The sequence below is a fragment of the Symphalangus syndactylus genome, chromosome 1 (assembly GCF_028878055.3).
Source record: "Symphalangus syndactylus isolate Jambi chromosome 1, NHGRI_mSymSyn1-v2.1_pri, whole genome shotgun sequence".
Lineage (NCBI taxonomy): Eukaryota > Metazoa > Chordata > Mammalia > Primates > Hylobatidae > Symphalangus > Symphalangus syndactylus.
This window is the reverse complement of record NC_072423.2, coordinates 102,930,966-102,944,194: the sequence shown is the minus strand read 5'-3', so window position 1 is coordinate 102,944,194 and position 13,229 is coordinate 102,930,966. Positions and strand designations below refer to the sequence as shown.

At 46.3% G+C, this 13,229-nt stretch overlaps 1 protein-coding gene and 1 pseudogene across 1 annotated transcript; one reads left to right on the top strand and one right to left on the bottom strand.

Moving 5' to 3' along the window:
- Window positions 1–2,684: 2,684 nt before the first annotated feature.
- Window positions 2,685–3,963, top strand: LOC129479670 (peptidyl-prolyl cis-trans isomerase A-like; annotated as a pseudogene).
- A 2,041-nt stretch (window positions 3,964–6,004) lies between these two features.
- Window positions 6,005–6,868, bottom strand: LOC129479637 (large ribosomal subunit protein uL30-like). The gene has a single exon (XM_055273079.2). It carries the CDS (start codon window positions 6,847–6,849, stop codon window positions 6,103–6,105), a length of 747 nt encoding a protein of 248 aa, XP_055129054.2. The 5' UTR covers window positions 6,850–6,868; the 3' UTR covers window positions 6,005–6,102.
- Window positions 6,869–13,229: the final 6,361 nt, after the last annotated feature.

Sequence of the window (13,229 nt, the reverse complement as noted above, 5' to 3'; positions counted from 1 at the left end):
ATTTAGAGATGGTCTCTGTCACCTAGGCTGGAGTGCAATGACACGATCATAGCTCACTGCAGCCTCAAACTCCTAGGCTCAAGCAATCTTTGTGTCAGCCTCCTGAGAAGCTGAGACTGCAAATGTGTGCCACCATCCCCAGCTCATTTTTTTATTTTTTATTTTCTGTAGAGACTGGGTCTCCCTGTGTTGCCCAGGCTGGTCCCAAACTCCTGGATTCAGGCAATCCTCCTGCTTCAGCCTCCCAAATTGCTGAGATTTCAGGCCTGAGCCACCATGCCCGGCCAGGGTTCTTCTTCTTAAATGCATGCTGGCTCTACACAGTGTTGCTTTGAACATAAAACTGCTCTAAAATGCTCTCTAAAAAAAAAAAAAGCATGCTGCATAAGCATGCTTAAAGCATGATATAGGGAGTCTTGAATATCTTCTTTTCAAAAGTATCCTAAGTAGAGGCCAAGGTGGGAGGATCCCTTGAGGCCAGGAGTTCAAGACAAGCCTAGGCAACATAGCAAGACCCTGTCTACAAAACTAAAAATTAAAAAATTAGTCAAGTGTGGTGGCACACACCTGTAGTCCCAGCTACTTAGGAGGCTGAGATGAGGAGATCCCTTGAGCCCAGGATATCAAGACTGCAAGTGAGCTGTGATGGTGCCACTGTACTCCAGCCTGGGCAACAGAGCAAGACCCTATCTCTAAAAACAAAGAAAGAAAAACACAGATATCCCAAGTAGATGGAAAAAAATAACACCATTTGTCAAAGCTGAGAAGGGCAAATGGGAGTTTATTATTATTTGTTATACTTTGGCATATGTTTGAAATTTCCTACAATAGTTTAACTGTTTTTTAAAATGTACAGCAGTCATCATACTTAATGGGATGACTTTGGTAGCATTTTTATTGAAGTCAAGGACTGGACATAGATACCCATTCTCATTCCACCTCCTCAGCATTGAACTAGCTAATGCTCACTCTGTTGCCCAGGCTGGAGTACAGTGGCATGATCATGGCTTACTGCAGCCTTGGCCTCCCAGGCTCAGGTGATTCTCCCACCTCAGCCTCCCAGACAGATGGGACTGTAGGCACACGCCACCAGAACTGGCTTTTTTTTTTTTTTTTTTTTGTAGAGATGGGATTTTGCTGTGTTGCCTAGGCTGGTCTTGAACTCCTGGGCTCAAGTGATCCTCCTGCTTCTGCCTCCCAAAGTACTGACATTACAAACATGAGCCACCGTGCCTGGCCCAAAACTTTTTAAGCTCCAACATGACATGCAAAGGAAATTTACACTCTCAGACTCCTGAAGCAATCTTCCCGCCTTGGCCTCTTTAAGTGCTGGGATCACAGGCATGAGCTACCACACTCAGCAGGAATTCCTAATCAAGCAAATTCTTTGTCATCAGCTAAGGAGCTCACTGAGTCAAACAAGTTGTTCTTGACCTCCTAGTCTTCTGGTACCCTGGGTCTGCTGCAGGCCTGTTTCTGGGCAGGCCTTCCCTGGAGCAGTAGCAGACTCCTAATTTTGTGTAGAGTTACTGGGTAAGGCACTATTCCTATATAGAGCTAATGATCAGCAGTCCTCACCTAAGAAAAGCAGTCTTTTCTAGCCCTGTGTTCGGTGGCAGTGAAGCACACTGGGTGTTCCAGTCAGCAGAAAGGGGTCAGCTGGAAAGCAGAGGGGGCCACCTGCTTCTTGGCTTCAGTTGATTGTATGCCATGCAAGTCTGTTGCCAACATCTTCTGAATTTTCAAGAGAAACTGGAAACCAGGCTGGGTACAGTGGCTCACGCCTGTAATTGCAGCACTTTGGGAGGCCAAGGTGGGCGGATCACCTGAGGTCAGGAGTTCGAGACCAGCCTGGCCAACATGGTGAAACCCCATCTCCATTAAAAATACAAAAAAAAAAAAAAAATTAGCTGGGCATGGTGGCGCATGTCTGTGATCCTAGCTGCTCGGGAGGCCAAGACAGGAGAATCACTTGAACCCAGGAGTTAGAGGTTACAGTGAGCCGAGATCACATCACTGCATCCAGCTTGGGTGACAGAATTATGAGAGTCTGTCTCAAAAAAAAAAAAAAAGCAGAAACTGGAAACTGGACTTTATGTTCACTTTCCAGATTAAAGAGGGGGAAGAAGACCCTGTGTGAGGCAAGCAAAACACACCTGCAGGCCCAGTTTGGTCAGTGGGGCTACCAACTGGCAACCTCTGGTCTAATCAAGCCTAGAATTCTAAAGCACTAGAGGTGCCTTATGCTGGGGTTGGACTTCACAGACCAATAAAATGTTCCAGAAATTTTGGAGCTAGACTCAGGGTTGCCAAACATTTTATTTTACTAAGTGTCTTAGTCCATTTTGTATTGCTTTAACAGAATACCTGGGACTGAGTAATTTATAAAGAAAAGAGGTTTATTGCCAGGTGCAGTGGCCCACGCCTGTAATCCCAGCACTTTGGGAGGCCAAGGCAGGCAGATCACGAGGTCAGGAGATCGAGACTATCCTGACTAACAGGGTGAAACCCAGTCTCTACTAAAAATACAAAAAAAAATTAGCTGGGCATGGTGGTGGGCGCCTGTAGTCCCAGCTACTCAGAAGGCTAAGGCAGGAGAATGGCGTGAACCCAGGAGGTGGAGCTTGCAGTGAGCAGAGATCGCGCCACTGCACTCCAGCCTGGGCAACAGAGCGAGACTCTGTCTCAAAAAAAAAAAAAGAAAAGAAAAGAAAAAAGGTTTATTTAGCTCACAGTTCTGCAGGCTGGGAAGTCCAAGGAGCATGGCACCAGCATATTCTTGCTTCTGGTGAGGGCCACATGCTAGGTCACAACATGAAGGTCAAAGGGAAAGCAGACACCTGCAAAGAGAGGCAAAACCCAAGGCACGCCCTGGCTTCATAACAACCCACTCTCCCCAGAACTAATTGATTCCTGTGAGAACTAATCCAGTCTCCTCAGAGCAAGAACTCAATCACTATGGCAAGAAAGGCACCAAGCCATTCGTGAAGGATGCACCCCCATGACCCAAACACCTCCCACTAGGCTTCTCCTCCCAACATTGTCACACTGGGGATCAGGTTTCACCATGACTTTTGGTGGGACAAACAAGCAGTATTCAAACCATATCACCAAGCTATAACACTTTTTAATGTAAAAAACATACCAAACGCTACTGTTAACTCACCATTTAATTAAAGAAAGGCCATTACAATACTTGAAAAATAGGATACACCAGGTTTGCAGATGCTGCTGCCACTGGGAGCCCCGTATTACCAGCCATGGTCAACCCCACCATGGTCTTCGACATTGCTGTCAATGGCAAGCCCTTGGGCCATGTCTCCTTCGAGCTGTTTGCAGACAAGTTTCCAAAGACAGCAGAGAACTTTCATGCTCTGAGCACTGGAGAGAAAAGATTTGGGTATAAGGGTTCTTGCTTTCACAGAATTATTCCAAGGTTTGTATGTCAGGGTGGTGACTTCACATGCCGTAATGGCACTGGGGGCAAGTCCATCTACAGGGAGAAATTTGATGAGGAGAACTTCATCCTGAAGCATACAGGTCCTGGCATCCTGTCCATGGCAAATGCTGGACCCAACACAAGTGGTTCCCAGTTTTCATGTGCCCTGCCAAGACTGAGTGGTTGGATGGCAAGCATGTGGCCTTTGGCATGGCAAAGGCATGAATATTGTGGAGGCCATGGAGCGCTTTGGGTCCAGGAATGGCAAGACCAGCAAGAAGATCACCATTGCTGACTGTGGACAGCTCTAATAAGTTTGACTTGTGTTTTATCTTAACCACCAGACCATTTCTTCTGTAGCTCAGGGGAGCACCCCTCCACCCCATTTGCTCGCAGTATCCTAGAATCTTTGTGCTCTTACTGCAGTTCCCTTTGGGTTCCATGTTTTCATTATTCCTTTCCATGCCTAGCTGGATTGCAGAGTTAAGCTTATGATTATGAAATAAAAACTAACAGCAACAACAAAAAAGGATACACCTAACCCACAGTTTCTTATGAAACCCTGGAGGCCAGAGGTATTTTGGAATTGCAATGTATTTACATTTTTGAAAGGTTAATATGGTGAATATAACACTTCATAGTAAAATGCAAAATTTCCAGTGAACCATGTGAATATTCAACTAAGTGGAATAAGTAAAGGCTATAAATAACTATGTCAGTTCAGGTCAGAGTTTTCTGCAAAATGAGTTTTTATACCAAACCAAAAAAAAAAAACTTGGTTTTCAGAGCCCTTTGCATATGGACCGTTATCAAGAAAGGAAAAGTCCTTTAAATGGACCAGTTTTAGGGCTATGGCCTTATTTTCCTCAGGTCACCCTAGCCCACTGGAGATTGCACTAATGGTTGGACATTTAGGAGGGTCTGATCTAAGCCAAAGCAAATCTTTATACGACTTCCCCACTTTCATCTGACTCCCTCTTGCAACTGGTAGCATGCCACCGCACATGGCGGCATTTCATAATGTCAAGTGTTCCTAAATCTGTTTTCTAGTGTTTCATAGCTGCATTGGTCCTAGTTCTAATTGCTGTGCTACCCAGAACTCAACTCTTGCTTTTATGAGACTCCTCTGGAATGTACCTCTCCAAGCTGGCATAAGGCCCAATGAGCTTGGCTCCCTTAGCTGTCCCGGTCATGTGACAAGCTTGCCCTCCATGCCAAGTGCCTTCAGGGCTTTCAAGAATGGCTCCCATGTGGCCGGGCGCAGTGGCTCACACCTGTAATCTTGCACTTTGGGAGGCTGAGGCAAGAGGATGGCTTGAGCCCAGAAGTTCTACATCAGCCTGGGCAACATAATGAGACCCAGTCTGTACAAAAAAATTTAAAATGAGCTGGGTGTGGTGGCACATGCCTGTAGTCCCAGCTACTTGGACGGCTGAAGCAGGACAATCACTTGAGCCCGGGAGGTTGAGGCTGCAGTGAGCCATGGTCACACTACTGCACTCCAGCCTGGGCAACAGGAGACCTTGTCTCAAAAAAAAAAAAAAAAAAAAAAAAAAAAAGTTTGAACAACCAGGTTATATCGATGGTTTGCACTGACTCAGAATTAAATGACTTCTCCAGAAGGCAGCCTGAGAAACTGGAAGGGGATGAGACATTGGAGGCAGGCCTTGAAGGACTGGAAAGACTTGGGCTTATTGGGGATATAACAGAAAGGCATTGCAAGGGGAAGATGGGAACATGTCAGGTGTGAATGAGTGGTTTCATGCTGGCTGGAGCTAGGCCTGGTGGAAGAGCAGCATTTGGAAAGCACATCAGGAAGAGGACATTTCAGGCGAAAGAAATGGTTGAGGCAAGAGGGAGCTCGCTGTGTGTGCACCTCCACTGTACAAAAACTGCCCCCACTGCAGAGGAGGATTCACACTTTTGGTTGTGATGAGCCAGCTGGCTGGCTTAAGCAGAAAGAGAACTTATCATGAGGCTACAGTGCAGGGTATTGCTGTATCTGCCTCTCTGTCTTCATCCCAGTCTACGTCAGAAATTCCTCTCCCTGCTCCCAGCCCCTGGAGGATTTCTTCTGTGATCCTCCTCTTACCCTGAGCATTTTCTACCCCAAATGACCCAGTTGCCTGGTGTCATTTCTCTCTCCTATTAAACTATAAACCCCTAAGAGCAGGGCTGTGCCTTACTTTCCTGTGCCACCCTCCCGCCCCCCACTTCTCTGGAAAGTGTGGCCTGCAGGCTTTCAGATTTTCTCCATGTTGACCCTGCCTTGGCTTTCCCATGGGGAGGTACTCAAGTTTCCTTTTCTGTGTTATCTCCTACAGTCCCTTGCAAAGATTCAGATCTCTGGCTCCAGGCATTTATTGCATTTTTCTGATCAAAGCTCTCTTCCGAGCAGGATATTTTCCATACCGGGAAGCTTAAGTGAGTCCACAGTGAACCATGGGAAGAATGGGGTGATTGTAATTTTCTCAAGTTCTCGCATTGATTTAACACAAGAAAAGGAATTAGATCCTTTGCTTAGCTTCTCCTCTGAGCACTTTAGTTAATTTGGCATACATATACTTTTTTTTTTTCGAAATTTTTAATTTTTTTTTTTTCAATTTGAGAGCAGGTACTGTTTATTAACCAACCAGCTTAGAAAAATAATCATGGTAGACACCTTAGTTCATTCTTCTAATAAGCCTGTTGATCTGGTCCTCCCTGTTGCCAGCATCTCCACCTTCTACAAAATGGGTTGTCTTTTTCTTCATTCCACCTCGTGGAGAAGACAATTTGAAGGGCCACAGGAAGTTATTTGCCTCTTTGAAGCGTTTTCCAACAGTATAGATCTCATGAATCAGATCCTCCATGCAGATGATGCCGTATTTACCAAGAGATCGAGCATTCAAAGCGTTATCTGTCAAAGCAATTCGCTTCTTATTGATTTTGCCATAACCACGCTTGTAGATTAGTTCATTTACTGACTTCAGATTGGGGTACCCCCATGCAATATATGGCTCTACAATCCTCAGCATGTTAATCGAAGCCTTGTTGAGCTTCACAAAGGTTCCATTGAAGATTTGACGAAGGTGAAGCAGCTGCAACACCTTTCGAACCTTTGGGCTCACGCCGTTGATACCTCTGATTCTGATGACAAACGCCAATTTGGGTTCTGCAGGTACATAGAAGTTGCCAGCTTTTCTTGCCATCCTCGCCATTCGAATTTCAGTTCTGTACATTTGCCTATATTCCTTGTGATAGTGCTTTGCTTTTTCATAGATAAGCTTCCTCCTTGCCTTTCGAAACATCTTTTGGGCAAATTTCTTTCTCAGGCGCTTGATCTTCAGCTCTGCGAAATTCTTTCGCTTTTTCTTAAGGGTTTCTGGCACAGCAGGAACCTCCTTCTTCTTCTCTTCTACACCCTCCATGGTTCCAGCCGGAAAAAGAGCGAAATTTTTAATTTTTTTTGGAAACTTTTTATTTTGATATGATTTTAAATTTGCAGAAGAGTTGCAAAAATAGCACAAGGACCTCACATTTGCCCTTCACCCAGATTTTCCAGTTTACACCTCGCCTCATTTGCTTTCTCTCTCTGTGTGTGTATACACACACACACACACACACACGTGCGTATTTTTTTTCTGAACTGTTTGAGAATGTCAACTCATTCATTTTGTCCCTTTGCCCCTACACACTTCAGTGTGTACTTCCATGGAAGAAGGATATCTCTTGGGTTTTTACTTTGTACCAGGAGCGCTGGTTTCTTGCCCTAATATAGTGTTTACTGGCAACTGGAGGGTTGGGGGGACAAGGATCTTATGGATCTGGAGGAATTAGTCAAGAAGGTGTCACAGCATCTCTTTCCTCCTAACTAGACCCTGCAGGGACAGAAACCCACTCTGAGAAGTGTGAGGCTGGGTCATCTTAGATTAAGTGTGCCTGTTCTTTCTGGATGAAAATGTGATTGTTGTCACAGGTCCAAAGCCAAACACATTTTGGGAAAGGTGGCATCAATTAACCCAGCCAGCCTCAGACCTTGAGGCATTTTTACCGTCTGTGCAACACAAGAATCCAGAAGGAAAAGACGTCGTACCATTGCACTTGCAGAGAAGCTTTGTCTTCCATCTCAGCCCTTGCTGCCTGTGCTAACAGTTGCAATCCTAACATCCTACCTGGACATCATCTTCCTGCCATCATCATCTGAGCCAGGAGTCCCCTAAACCTTCCTGCTCTTAACCAACTTCCAAGAGATTCTGGGATTCAGGGGCTCCCAAAACAGCTGTGGGCAACCTTCCTCAATTAAGTCCCCACCTTTTTGGTTATACCTAGTGGATAGATGGACAAGTGGAACAACGTTTTTTCCTAATATAAAATTAATACATGCTTCTTGGGGAAAAAAACCTAAGTATAGAAAAATATGAAGAAAGGATACAGATCACCTGTAAACTTACTATAGCTCTGGTATCCACCCTTTCATATTCCATCAGGAATGAACATTGTATGATAGCTAAGAGCCCATACTCGGGTCATCAGGACTAGACACAGTTCTGGCTGTGCCATTACTAACTGAAGTAAGATAACTAACTTCTTTGAGATCCAGTTTCCTCTTCAATAAAACAAGATAAGGCTGGGCACAGTGGCTCACATCTGTAATCCCAGCACTCTGGGAGGCCGAGGCAGGCGGGTCACTTGGGGTCAGGAGTTTGAGACCAGCCTGGCCAACATGGTGAAATTCTGTCTCTACCAAAAAATACAAAAAAATTTGCCAGGCAGCCGAGTGGGGTGGCTCACGCCTAGGAGCACTTTGGGAGGCTAAGGCAGGTGGATCACCTGAAGTCAGGAGTTCAAGACCAGCCTGGCCAACATGGTAAAATCTCGTCTTTACTAAAACTACAAAAATTAGCCGGACATGGTGCATGCCTATAATCCCAGCTACTCGAGAGGCTGAGGCAGGAGAATCACTTGAACCCAGGAGGCGGAGGTTGCAGTGTATCGAGATCGCGCCACTGCACTCCAGCCTGGGCGACAGAGCAAGACTGGCTCGAAAAAATTTTAAAAGTAAAAAAAAAAAATTAGCCAGGCATGGTGGCAGGCACCTGTCATCCCAGCTACTCAGAAGGCTGAAGCAGGAGAATCGCTTGAAGCCAGGAGGCAGAGGTTACAATGAGCCAAGATTGCACCACTGTACTCCAGCCTAGGCAACAGAGTGAGACTCTGTCTCAAAAAATAAATAGGCTGGGTGTGGTGGCTCAAGCCTGTAATCCCAGCACTTTGGGAGGCCGAGGTGGGCATATCATGAGGTCAGGAGATCGAGACCATCCTGGCTAACATGGTGAAACCCCATCTCTACTAAAAATACAAAAATTAGCCAGGCGTGGTGGTGGGTGCCTGTAGTCCCAGCCACTCTGGAGGCTGAGGCAGGAGAGTCGCTTAAACCCAGGAGGCAGAGGTTGCAGTGATCCGAGATTGCGCCATTGCACTCCAGCCTGGGCAACAGAGTAAGACTCCTTCTAAAATAAATAAATAAATAAATAAATAAATAAATAAATAAATAAATAAAAGATAATAGTACCTGGGCTGGGCGCATTGGCTCATGCCTGTAATCCCAGCACTTTGGCAGGCTGAGGTGGGTGGATCACGAGGTCAAGAGTTGGAGACCAGCCTGACCAACGTGGTGAAACCCCGTCTCTACTAAAAATACAAAAATTAGCCGGGCGTAGTGGCAGGAGCCTGTAATCCAGCTACTCAGGAGGCTGAGACAGGAAAATCGTTGAACCCGAGAGGTGGAGGTTGGAGTGAGCTGAGATTATGCCATCGCACTCCAACCTGAGCAACAGAGTGAGACTCCATCTAAAAATAATAATAATATAATAGTACCTGCTTAAATAAGCTAATGCATGTAAAGGGTTTAGTCAATGCTTACATGAAGCAATCGCAAACAAATATTAGTTCTAGGTGATGAAAAAGGACTCACGCCATACCACTGTATAGCAGCCTGCTGTTTTCTCTCAACAGTAATTGATTCATTCAATAATACTTTTTGAGCACCCGTTGCATGCCAAACATAGTGCTAAGTCCTAACACTTAAACAAACAAAATCCTTGCCCTTATGGAACTTACATTTCTAGTGGAGAAAGAGACAGATAACATGCTTGTATATGTTATCAAATATGTCACAGGGCCGGGCACAGTGGCTCACGGGTGTAATCCCAGCACTTTGGAAGGCTGAGGTGGGTGGGTCACTTGAGGTCAAGAGTTCGAGACCAGCCTGGACAACATGGCAAAACCCCATCTCTGCTAAAAATACAAAAATTAGCTGGGCGTGGTGCATGCCTGTAGTCCCAGCTACTCGGGAGGCTGAGTCAGGAAAATCACTTGAACCTGGGAGGCAGAGGTTGCAGTGAGCCATGATTGCACCACTGTACACCAGCCTGGGTGACAGAGCAAGACTCCATCTCAAACTAAATAATTAAATATGTCATAGGTTAATAAGTGCTCTGGGGGGGAGATTCAGCATGTGTGGTGGATAGGGACCACCATCAGTGGGTTGCTATTTTATATAAAGTAGTCAAAGAAGGCCTCTTTGAAAAGGTGGCATTTGAGAAGTCTGAAGGAAATGAGGGAACTATATAATAAATATCCGGGGAAAGAACATATCTGGCAGTGGGAACAGCATGTGCAAGGGCCCCGAGACCACAGTGTGCTTGGCATATTTGAGGATGGTCAAGGAGGCCCTTGTGGCCAGCAAAGAGAGGAAGAAAGAGAACCGGAGGAGCAGAGGTCAGGGAGGTAGTGGGGACCCAATTGTGTAGGACCTTGTAGGTCATTCTGAGGATTGTAGCTATTCCTCTGAGTGAGATGGGGACCTAGGGGAGGGATGGAGGAGAGGAATGATACAATTTGACCCTCATTCGATCTCAGTTCTTGCATATTGTGGTTAAAGTGGAAAGCCGCACAGTTCCTTGGACTCTATTAACCAGCATTCCCCAGCCCTGTGGGCCCCTCCCACCAGGAGTCCACAGCCTGTCTGACACGATGCAGCAACTCCCCGTAACCCCCCGCTGCCCACCACCATACCTTTTTTCTAGGTGGGAATGACATCCAGGCACACCCAGATGCTTCCAGGCTAGACCGTATTGTGCCCAGCCTTACTGTTTCCATCTCACTGGCCATGACAGCTAATAGCCACCATCAATTAAGGTCTTGTCATAAGCCAGGCCCCTCACCGCCAGAGCTCCTTTAATCCTCACAGCCACCCTGCTAGGCAGCCACTGTCATTCTCCCTTTTGCAGCTGCTACAATGATTGATTAACTTGTGCAAGTTCCTGAAGCTGGCAGGCAGGGAGGCCAGGACTTCTGCCCATCCGTCAGACTCCTAAGGATGGGGACAGTGATGAACAAAGCACGGCATCCGCAGTGCCTGGCACACGACAGTCACCCAGACAGCAAGATAGAAGGCTGCATGAATCGGCGCTCTTCGTCCCTCCCTAAGCTCTCACTCTGTTGAGAAAATGTCTGAGAAAGCATTCTGCACACTATAAAGCATTATACAAATATGAGCATAGCTGTGAAGATGATTAGGAGTCCGAAACCTCAGGTTCGGGTTGGGCTCCTGATTTTTCTGATGGCCACCTCCTCCTAGTCATTGGCACGTTAACCTCAAACACCTGAGCGCCCCCAAACCTCAGCATATCCCTAGCTTCTCCTTTGCTTTGCCTGAAACAAAGCCAGTCTTTTATAAGCGAGGGAGGGGGCCTGTGGTGGCCTTGCTTTTGCGAACATGCTTTCACCTCCTTCCAGTTCATTGTTTTCATACAAAATTCCAGACGCACAGCGCAGGCAGACAGAAGCCTCATTCATAGCCAGAGGTCCCTCAGGCTGGGGTTTCCACACCTCCTTCCCCTTCCCCCTCATCTCAGTCTCCTGCTGAAGTTGCGATCCACATGAAGCCACAGAGGTAGACTCAGGGCAAAGAAGATTTTTTAATGTTGCTGATGGGGGTGAGGAGAGTGTGGCCCTCGGAAGGCCACCACATGGCATGGTGGAAAGAGCCCTGGATTTTCTTGACAATAGACGACTGCATTCCAGATTGGTTCCACCGATCTATAGTCAAATGACCTTGGACAAGTCATTGACCCTGTCTTCTTGGAAAGATGTGGATCTCAGAATCCTTCACAACGCTTTGCTCCTAACATCTAGTACCTGTTCAGCAGAGTCGGCACAAGCTCACACAGCCCTTGACCTCCTGTGGGCCAAGTGAATGCCTTCTTCCTGGTTTGGTTAAGTTGGCATAGAGCTGAGCATGGTGCTGCTGGTGGTTCTACTAAATTGTATGATGGTTTAAAAAAAAAAAACCACTGTCCTTGAGGCTGGGTGTGGTAGCTCACGCCTGTAATCCCAGCACTTTGTGAGGCCAAGGTGGGAGGCCAGGAGTTCGAGACCAGCCTGGGCAAGATAGTGAAACCTCTACAAAAAATAAAAAGCTTAGCCAGGCATGGTGGTGCACGCCTATAGTCCCAGCTTCTCTGGAGGCTGAGAGGCAAGAGGATCACTTTAGCCCAGGAGTCTCAGGCTGCAGTGAGCAGTGATTGAACCACTGCACTCCAGCCTGGGTGACAGAGTGAGCCCGTCTCAAAATCAAGAAACAAAACCAGTTCTTGAGCAAGACATACCTTTCTAATTTCCCAGTACTTTCCAGCTTTCCAAACCCTTCAGGCCCCACACCACCCTGATTTTTGTCACCTGCAAACAATAAACCTGCAAACCGCACTGCACATACGCTTTTGTAAAGGCTTGAATCATTGACTTCCTCAGCCCCACACCTTCTGGTCAGCACAGGGCACTGCACTGCCGCTCCAGACAGGCCTGGGCAGTGAGGAAAGGTGCCAGCCAGTGGCTGGGGGTGGGGAAAATGCCTAATCATGAAATCCTAATTTATAATTGTTGCTATCCTTAGTTGAGCATTAATTTGGCTCTCAGAAATAGGAGAAGGTGTGGGTGACTGGTCTGAGGAGAGTTTCTGGGCAATTAGAACAAAAACAGAAGCATGCTCTTGCACACAAAGTGGACTTTCTCTAGGGCGGTGGTATTCTCTGGAGAACTGAACTCAGGGAGTCTTTATTATGTATACTTCTGTGTGTCTAAACTTTATACAGGGCTGGGTGCCATGACTCACGCCTGTAATCCCCACTTTGGGAGGCTGAGGCGGGAGGATCAATTGAGCTCAGGAGTTTAAGATCTGCCTGGACAACACAGGCCTCGTCTCTACAAAAAAAAAAATTTTTTTAATTAACTGGGCATGGTGATGTGCACCTGTGGCCCCAGCTACTCAGGAGGCTGAGGCGAGAGGATTGCTTGAGCTGGGGAAGTTGAGATTTCAATGAGCTGTGATCAGGCCACTACACTCCAGCCTGGACAACAGAGGGAGACCTTGCCTCAAAAAAAAATAAATAAATAATAATAACAATTAGAAAAACTTTACACAATGAACATATATCCATTTTAGACCACATTTCCTGAGTCTAAGATGCCATTGATTGAAAGACAATTATTTTCTGTACTCCCCTGAAAGCAAACTGCTACCATGTGTCATCTATTAGAAAGACATATCTGCATTTTTGAGATGTTGAAATGTGAAAAAAACATGCATCTTAGAATTGACAGAATGAAGTAACTTTTTAAATTAAAAGATATTTTCAGCTGGGCACAGTGGCTGACGCCTGTAATCCCAGCACTTTGGGAGGCTGAGGGGAGTGGATCACCTGAGGTCAGGAATTCGAGACCAGCCTGGCCAACATGGTGAAACTTC

Bases quoted from the DNA above. Each gene is read 5' to 3' on its own strand.
- LOC129479637 (XM_055273079.2), bottom strand. From the start codon at position 6,849: ATGGAGGGTGTAGAAGAGAAGAAGAAGGAGGTTCCTGCTGTGCCAGAA.